This window comes from Oncorhynchus gorbuscha, linkage group LG23 (genome assembly GCF_021184085.1).
Source record: "Oncorhynchus gorbuscha isolate QuinsamMale2020 ecotype Even-year linkage group LG23, OgorEven_v1.0, whole genome shotgun sequence".
NCBI lineage: Eukaryota > Metazoa > Chordata > Actinopteri > Salmoniformes > Salmonidae > Oncorhynchus > Oncorhynchus gorbuscha.
In genome coordinates this window covers 38843067-38852188 of record NC_060195.1, presented here as the reverse complement: position 1 = coordinate 38852188, position 9122 = coordinate 38843067, and the positions used below count along the sequence as shown (strand labels likewise).

The following is a 9122-nucleotide window of genomic DNA, read 5'->3' as shown; positions in this document are numbered from 1 at the left end:
TGAATTTTTTTATTTATTTAGCTAGTCAAATCAGCACCTATTTTTTTCTGTTGTTCTTAATCATGAATATAGATGTTTTATTTATTTGTATTAAACAATAAACCAGGTGATGATATCAGGGACAAAATGTTATTGCATTTTTAACTCATGATGGTGAGTAATTAAAGGCAAACAAATAAAATAACAGATCTGTTGAGGATTACTTTAATTAAAATAGGCACATGCCGATTGTCACCACAATCACATTTGAGTCTATTGAAAAAGGATGGTCCATTTAAAATACATGAATGGGTTAAGCTCCAGGTAAGGTCTCTGCTTAGCTCTGTTGACCTTTTTTTAAAACTGGTGATGTCACATCACAATGCATCCTGGGGGATCCTGGGCCGCATGGCTGTGCACTCACACTCCTCTCTCTGTGGAGGTGTGGCAGGGGGCTCTTCTCCCTTGCCCTTGTTGTGGCCACCCTGTCTGCAGGCAGAGCAGGAAAGAACCAGCTGGCAGCAGAAGTGTGTGGATCATAGCTGGTACTGGTCCCACGGAGAATTGCAGTACCTACACTCTGCACACAGAGGAAGGGGAGAGGAATGTTGATGAACAGGGCCTGGTTTACCAAAAGCATCTTAAGGCTGCATTCATCGTTTAAACCTTCGTAGGAGCATTGTTAAATCTCAGAGCTGTTTCCCAAAACCATTGTTACTAAAGTTGCGCTTGAAAAAGCTTGTTATTTAACAACTGCCTCAGACCACTCAGAACAGTTAAGTATGTCATTACATGCTTTTTTGCATTTCCACATCACTTTATACACAGAAATCTCTGCTAAACACAAAATCAAGATGTTCATCTGTCTTTCTGTGACTGCCAATAACTTCAGAACAAATGTGACCGCGACTACAAATAAAGTTGACGATTTCTTTGCATAACAAGAGAAGGGTATCGACGCTTCAAGTGAAAACTGAGATGACTGTATTAAAATATAAATACAGTCTAAGCTACATAGGCCTATAAATTAAATTATTCTAAAATACATTTCATGTTCATTCAATTCAGTTTTATTTAGCAATTTGTGCGCTACCGTCTGTGATTTTTGCCTCAATATATTTAATGTGTAACATGTGAGCAATGATGTGCCAAATCTGGATTTTGTGCATTATTATAGCGTAAGCATTAGAATAAGCCGGCTCAATATTTGTAGCCATAAGTGATATCGCTCTAGGAGCTAATTCGTCATAAGTATTGTGGAATAATTGTAATGTTAAGGTAAGATTGGAAAGGCAGAACGCTGATCCTAGAGCAGTGCTTCCTTTCTTTTGATCCTATCAGTATTGACACATGCCTCAACGACGCACTTAGCAAACGTTCTCTCTGCATGGCGCTTTGGGAATCGCATGTTACATTTTCGGCTGTTGTAGAAAAGATGCGTGGTTAAAACACTCGTAAGCCTAAATTCCATCGCTTTCAGGAAATTGGACCCTGGTCTCTTGTTCTAAGAGGAATGGTGAACCATATGTTGGAATGCTGGGTTTGCTACTGCTTACATTAAAAAAACATTGTGGTGATCATAAAGTCTTAAGGGCAATTCATAGTTAACACAGACCTGAGATGATGTTACTGTTGGAGAAGATTGCAAAGCGCTCGTCAAACACAAACAGTTTGCCGCGATAGAAGCCCTCAGGGAATTGTTCCAGGTACTTATGAATGCCACCTTTCAGCTGATAAACCTCTTTACACACATGCTGGAAGTAGGAAAGAAACACAAACACTTTGTTTAGGTTGAGCTTTTTGGTTGGATAAAGTGTGTTTGAAATGTTCCAATTATATACTGTCACTGTGCAAAACCTGAAAGGTAGGCTTACCTTTGAGCGGAGATAGGCTGAGCCGCGTTCACAGCGAATGCCACCGGTACAGTACATTAAGGACCTTCTTGTCTCAAAAGAGGTCAAGGTTCTGGTCAACATAATCGGGGAAGTAACTGAATTTTCAGATGTTTAGGGGCCAAACATTGGCTGAACTGGCCCTGAAAACAAAAACATATTTAACCTGCCATTATCTTTATTACTCTATACGATACACTTTAAACATGCATAAATAACCAAGTGGGATACAAACATATGCAGTCAAAAGCAATACTTACAATTCTACTCTCGTAGAAGTTCCGGCAGTCCAGCAGTATTGTATCATTGCAAGAGTCACCTTTTGACAAAAGAGCCTCCACTTCTTTGTGGAATTCTTCAGGTTCCAATTGAGTACCTAGGTGGTAAAAAGAGGATTAACTCAGGGCCATATTCAACCATAACCACTTACTGGTTCCATCATCTCAAATAGCATATTTGTATTTCTTTTATTTATCCCTTATTTTACCAGGTAAGCAACGACCTGGGGAATAGTTACAGGGGAGAGGAGGGGGGTGAATGAGTCAATTGTAAACTGGGGATTATTAGGTGACCGGGATGGTTTGAGGGCCAGATTGGGAATTTAGCCAGGACACCCCTACTCTTACGATAAGTGCCATGGGATCTTTAATGACGTAAGAGAGTCAGGACACCCGTTTAACGTCCCATCCGAAAGACGGCACCCTACATATATGAAACGCAGACGTACACAAGACACACGTTGTTTACCTGCTAGACTGTAGAAGAGGGCATCAGGGTCCACTCCCATTGGCACTATTTCCTTGTAGACTCCAACCCTTAGGTCACAAAAACACTCTGCACCCCCATTGCTGGTCTAAGGAGAAACAGAAAGACATATTGAGCATTGAAAACAACACTTGGGCGATTCCACGCCAGTACAGCCCGAAAATATTTAAGGTTTTTGGTTGGATAAAGTGTATATATATATATATATGTATGTATATGTATGTATATATATGTATATGTGTATAGGCTGAGGGTTGCATACACATACATACATACATACATACATACATACATACATACATACATACATACATATATGCCATTTAGCAGACGCTTTTATCCAAAGCGACTTACAGTCATGTGTGCATACAATCTACGTATGGGTGGTCCCGGGAATCGAACCCACTACCCTGGCGTTACAAGCGCCATGCTCTACCAACTGAGCTACAGAAGGACCACGTATATACATATATGTATATACATATATACACATATATATATATATATGTATATATATATACACACACACACACACACACACACACACACACACACACACACACACACACACACACACACACACACACACACACACACACACACACACACACACACACACACACACACACACACACACACACATATATATATATATACACATATACATACATACATATATATACACATATACATACATACATACACATACATATATACACATATATACACATACATATATATACACATATACATACATACACATATACATACATACATATACACATACATACATATATATACATACATACATACATACATATATATATATACACATATACATACATACATACATATATATACACATATACATACATACATACATATATATACACATATACATACATACATACATATATATACACATATACATACATACATACATATACACATATACATACATACATACATATATATATATATACACATATACATACATATACACATATACATACATATATATATATACACATATACATACATATATATATACACATATACATACACATATACATACATACATACATATATATACACACACATACATATATGTATGTATATGTGTATATATATATATATATCATCTGTTTATAAGCCAAGAGTCTGTAATTCTGTTACCTTGCCAGTTAACTGGAGTTTTTCACAAAGGGCCTTTTGCCAAGCACAGATGAGCTGTGGATCTGCCAGCTGACAGTAGCAGTAGAGCAGAAGAACCTCACCTGGGCCACTTTACAAATGACAAGAAACAGAGCATGAGAAGGTATTGATTTCATAGAGTACTATACAGTCTTATGTAATAACTCCCATACTTGTGAAGCTGGTCACCAGTGATGTGACTGGTGTCAGGTGTCCAGGAGGAAATGTCCACTGGCTCTTTCTCTGTTGATTGTTGTTGTGAAGTGGCTTCTTTCTCAATCTGGCTCAGTAAAACCTCAAATGTGGACTGGGTAAGCTGGTGAATGTCAGTGTCATGAGTCCTTGCCACATGTTTATGGATGGAAGGAAGTTCCTTGAAGGTCTGACCACAGCAATTCCAAACTGTTGTTGAAGCTCTTTTGGATGCCACAAATGTACCAAATGTCTGCAATATGAGAGATACGTCTCCATTATGACATACAATAACCAGCACTTTAGCAACCCAATAAAATAGACCGTTTGTTACACTCACCCTCCTCTTACAGAATGAGTAGTACTTTCGTAGAGTTGCAGAAAGTTGGAGTTTTTCTTGTTTTAAATCATGGGGGGCAAGGGTGTCAACATCTATGTTAATTAACTCATTGCATGCCATATCATCGGTTGTCATCATGTCCCCTCTTCTTTCTGTGGCTAGACCTTTTCTAGAGTGATAACGTTATTTGATAAGTTAATAATAAAGATAATGTGACCTAGCATACAGTTGAAGCTAGCCCCCATGCCTTGTTTAGCTTATGTCAGCAATTAAAACATTAAACGAAGCAAATAACCTTTGTACCCGAGTTTATCACCAAAGCCAACAAAATGTAGCTATAAATTAACACTACTAGCTAGCTAACTTACGTTAGGACACACCGGCGATGACAAATACGGAACCAAACACAAGAAATTCGGAAGACAAATAAAGTACACAACCAAGTACTTCTGGTTAACCTCCACCCCGGATGTGCCTGACTTGAATCTGACCGCTATTATTTTTGCGACCATTGAAAAAAATCAAATCTTTATAACTTGGTTTCTTATTTCGAAAAAATATTGTTGCCATATTCAAAAAGAAGCAGCACACAATTGTTAATCCAACGGTGTCAACAATAAAATGTCGAGAAGACGGCACAGTGACGGAGATGATGGTAAGTTGTCGCTAGTTACTTCGAGGCTAACGGTATAACGTTTGCTGAAGCCCGCGAGAGTTGATGCTGCGAGCTCTGTCAATGTGTGCATGCTAGCCAAATAGCTAGCTAACCACCTTGATTGCTAACTAAATCATTGTAGCTAGTCATTTCAATTAGCTAACGGTGACTGTATCCAATCATACTTGTATGTGACACTTTAAAACAAGTTTTTCGCAAGTCATTGGCAGTTTTCCAGCACCCCATTATTGGCTAGCTAGTTAGCCTGATGGATTAGCATAGCCCTTGCTTTTAGCCGGTTAACTAGAAATTGCCTAGCAAACTACCTTTCGTTCCCCATCACACAAAGCAAAAACACTTCTTTATCCTACCATTACGTTAAACATTTGACCAACATATAATGTGATATATAGCTAACGTTATTCTCTTGTTGTTAATTAACAACTGTTAATATTACTTCAGACCTTGGGGGCGGCAACCATGCCAAAAAGTTGTTTATCTCGCTAGCTGGCTATCCTCTGCCATTTACCCCACAGACAGCGGATGTTCAAAATAATGATTAGTGAAATTAACTAGTTAGTAACTTGTTACACCACTGAAGGATAACGTTTTTAAAGAGCTAAGTATATTTGAGCTAGCACAAAATACTACATTGAAGGAAGGCTTTATCTCAGACTGTATATGGTCCATCTCCCCATCATCCGTCCTGTATGTGTCTGTCTGATTTCAAGGAGGCCAATCTCACAAAAGAAGGAGAACGTCTGAGCCCATTGAGATTGAGGATCGCCTGGAATCACTGATATGTCGAGTGGGAGAAAAGGTAATAGGGCTTTGCAGTAAGTGTGGGGATGTTTTCTGCATGATACCCATGTGTGTATTTTCTCACTCACTATACTTTTTTTGCCTGATTTGACCCCAGAAATCACCAGATATGTTGCCCTACAACAATTTCTTCATTTGCAGAGTACCTCTTCCCTGGAAAGCAATTTGGAAGGTCTTGCAGGTGTCTTGGAAGCCGACCTCCCCAATTACAAAAACAAAATCCTCCGCATTTTGTGTGCTGTGTAAGCTATTGGAAGTTATTCTAATACATTTGAAGGACTTTTATTTTATTTTTTTAATGAAAAAACATGGAATGAGTAGGTGTGTCCAAACTTTTGACTGGTACTGTAATTGTGTGTCTGGTTTTGACAGGGCTCGACTTCTACCCGAAAAGCTGACAGTGTACACAACATTAGTGGGCCTTCTCAATGCCAGGAACTACAACTTTGGTGGGGAGTTTGTGGAGGCCATGATCCGACAACTCAAAGAGACCTTGAAGGCCAACCTGTACACCGAAGCACTTTACCTAGTAAGTGTTTGGTGCGATAAAATAATTAGTCCACAGGCTCACCAAGGCAATTTTCTTTCAAAGTAATTACAGATGCATTACAATCATGTTTGACGTTATGCTAAACAATGGTTTCCAACACCCTGGCTTCCCTCTTTTCTCCAGGTGCGCTTCCTCTGTGACCTGGTGAACTGTCACGTGATCGCTGCCCCCTCCATGGTGGCCATGTTTGAGAACTTTGTTAGTGTCACTCAGGAGGAAGATGTGCCACAGGTAACATCTTATTGATGCATTTTAAATCCTTGAATTGTATGAAAGTATATTCAGTTTAGTTTTAGGATTGGTACATTTGGACTGTTTTCCCTGTTCCCAGGTGCGCTCGGACTGGTTTGTCTATGTTGTACTCTCCAGTCTCCCCTGGGTTGGGAAGGAACTCTATGAGAAGAAGGACGTGGAGATGGACAGGCTCCTAAACCAGATTGACGGTTACCTCAAGTATGCTTTTTATCCCCCCCTCTTAGTTTGGTATTAACATGTCTTTATGGCTCTTTCCTAGTTGAGGAACTGAAATTCATGAGTATTTTGAGGGAGACTCCTTTGTCAACTGCACTCAATAGTGGTGAGACGGTCATGGTGACACCAATCTGTTTTTTTAGGAGGCGACTGAAGACTCATGTCCCCATGCTTCAGGTTTGGACAGCAGAGAAGCCACACCCACAAGAGGAGGTAAGTAAGAGATATGTGTTCATATATGCTATTCCTCTGTCATAACCATCATAACCTTCACCTCTTCCTCGCTCGCCCTCAGTACCTGGACTGCCTGTGGGCTCAGATCCAGAAGCTGAAGAAGGACCGCTGGCAGGAGCGCCACATCCTGCGGCCGTACATTGCCTTTGACAGCGTGCTGTGTGAGGCCCTGCAACACAACCTGCCACCCTTCACCCCACCTGCCCACATGCTCGACTGCCAGTACCCCATGCCCCGCGTCATCTTCCGCATGTTCGACTACACTGATGCCCCCGAGGTACCGTGTAGTACTCCCTCGCTCAGACCAGAGAAAGAGGAATGTTTGGGGATGGGGTGGCCTTTTTGGAATGTTCCGACTAGTCTTTCTCTCTCCCTGACCACAGGGTCCAGTCATGCCGGGCAGCCACTCTATGGAGAGGTTTGTGATTGAGGATAACCTTCACAACATCATCAAGTCCCACTGGAAAGAGAGGAAGACCTGGTGAGCTGCTGCACTTTCCAGTTGACTTGTTTATGTGTTCTCTTGTTGTGTGAGTGAGTCATTTATGACTCGTAATTGATCGAACAACTTATTATTTGTTTCCAGTGCTGCGCAGTTGCTCAGCTATCCAGGGAAAAACAAGATCCCACTCAACTATCACATTGTGGAGGTAAGCCCATTACTGCTTAATATCAAGGGTTCATATCAATAAGAGGACATGATCGAAGTCGACGCTTCGGTTCCTCTTTCCCTCTCTTCTGCCAGGTGATCTTTGGAGAGCTCTTCCAGCTGCCCTGTCCCCCCCACATCGACGTCATGTACACCACACTGCTCATCGAGCTCTGCAAGCTGCAGCCAGGCTCCCTGCCTCAAGTTGTATCCTTCTCCCCACTACTGGGACTACCCATTACAGTCTAGTAAAGGGCACACTGAATGGGTGGTCCATCACAGAAATGCTTGTTTTGAATACTTAAGAAATACATTTTTGTCCTATGCCAAAATTTGAGAATAGTGGGAAACCAAGTTACACAAAATGGCATGGGAAAGACCCTACAATTTTTTGGACCACAAGTAATTATTTTGTCAGGCTTGGATACCTGTTTTACATCAACTGTGAGCGTTTACCCCTTAACAGCCTCCTCCCAGTTGGCCCAAGCCACAGAGATGATGTACATGAGACTGGACACTATGAACACTACTTGCATAGACCGACTCCTCAACTGGTTCTCCCACCATTTGAGCAACTTTCAGTTCCGATGGAGCTGGGACGACTGGTAAGATCAGCTGTCTTTTCACACAGCTTTTCATTTTATTTAGTTGGAACCCCTACGTATTATATTGAAATACTTATTTACTATTCCGAACAAATACATGTTCTTCTCCAAAGGACGGACTGTTTAGCGCTGGATGCAGACAAGCCCAAGCCCAAGTTTGTCAAGGAGGTTCTGGAGAAATGCATGAGGTATTTCCATTCAGATCCACTATAACTGTGTTGCACCCAGATAGTTTTGAATCATACATGGGGAGGGAAGTGTTATAGTCTGTCCCTGTAAACTCACCAATCGGCTTTTTGTTCTCGACCTCCAGGCTCTCCTATCATCAGCGGATAGTGGACATCGTCCCGCCCACTTTCTCAGCCCTCATCCCAGCCGACCCCATCTTCTTTTACAAATACCAAGATGAGGCCAACAGTAAGTACACTGCCTCTCCAGGGGCCATTCATTTATGTATTCTTGAATATATTTCTGTAAACCTCTGTCTGTTGGTGCATCATAGCCTGGGGACTAAGATGACTCTATTGTGCTCATAATTGGTCTGCCATTTATTTTAATTTTTTTCTGTTGGATTGTAAGAGTGTGATCGCAAGTGGCAGCCTTTTGAGGGTAAAGCTCAAATAAACCCCAGGGGTAACACTTCACATTAGTGTTGTTATTCCAGTGAAACTGTTATGGAACAGATGTAATTAGCCTGTAACAGGAAAGAAGTTCACTCAGCTTAATCTAAGTAAATACGATGTGCACAGTCTTCTTTTTTTCCTACTGTTGAAC

The 9122-nt window shown here is 40.9% G+C and overlaps 1 protein-coding gene and 1 pseudogene across 3 annotated transcripts in view; one reads left to right on the top strand and one right to left on the bottom strand.

The window, feature by feature from the left end:
• Nucleotides 1-196: 196 nt before the first annotated feature.
• Nucleotides 197-4820, bottom strand: LOC124010830 (annotated as a pseudogene).
• LOC124010828 (nuclear cap-binding protein subunit 1-like) overlaps nucleotides 4783-9122 on the top strand; it is a 12299-nt gene continuing 7959 nt past the window's right edge. Inside the window, exons 1-14 of one of the 3 annotated variants that reach the window (XM_046323548.1) lie at nucleotides 4783-5017; nucleotides 5749-5837; nucleotides 5981-6081; nucleotides 6212-6368; nucleotides 6513-6620; nucleotides 6721-6842; nucleotides 7004-7073; nucleotides 7156-7371; nucleotides 7478-7575; nucleotides 7681-7744; nucleotides 7840-7950; nucleotides 8221-8348; nucleotides 8462-8536; nucleotides 8662-8765. In XM_046323548.1, coding sequence (XP_046179504.1) covers nucleotides 4984-5017; nucleotides 5749-5837; nucleotides 5981-6081; nucleotides 6212-6368; nucleotides 6513-6620; nucleotides 6721-6842; nucleotides 7004-7073; nucleotides 7156-7371; nucleotides 7478-7575; nucleotides 7681-7744; nucleotides 7840-7950; nucleotides 8221-8348; nucleotides 8462-8536; nucleotides 8662-8765 — 1477 coding nt within the window. In that variant the 5' untranslated portion in view covers nucleotides 4783-4983. The remainder of the gene's footprint in view (nucleotides 5018-5748; nucleotides 5838-5980; nucleotides 6082-6211; nucleotides 6369-6512; nucleotides 6621-6720; nucleotides 6843-7003; nucleotides 7074-7155; nucleotides 7372-7477; nucleotides 7576-7680; nucleotides 7745-7839; nucleotides 7951-8220; nucleotides 8349-8461; nucleotides 8537-8661; nucleotides 8766-9122) is intronic. The other 2 variants (XR_006834506.1, XM_046323547.1) reach the window with 2 other exon arrangements.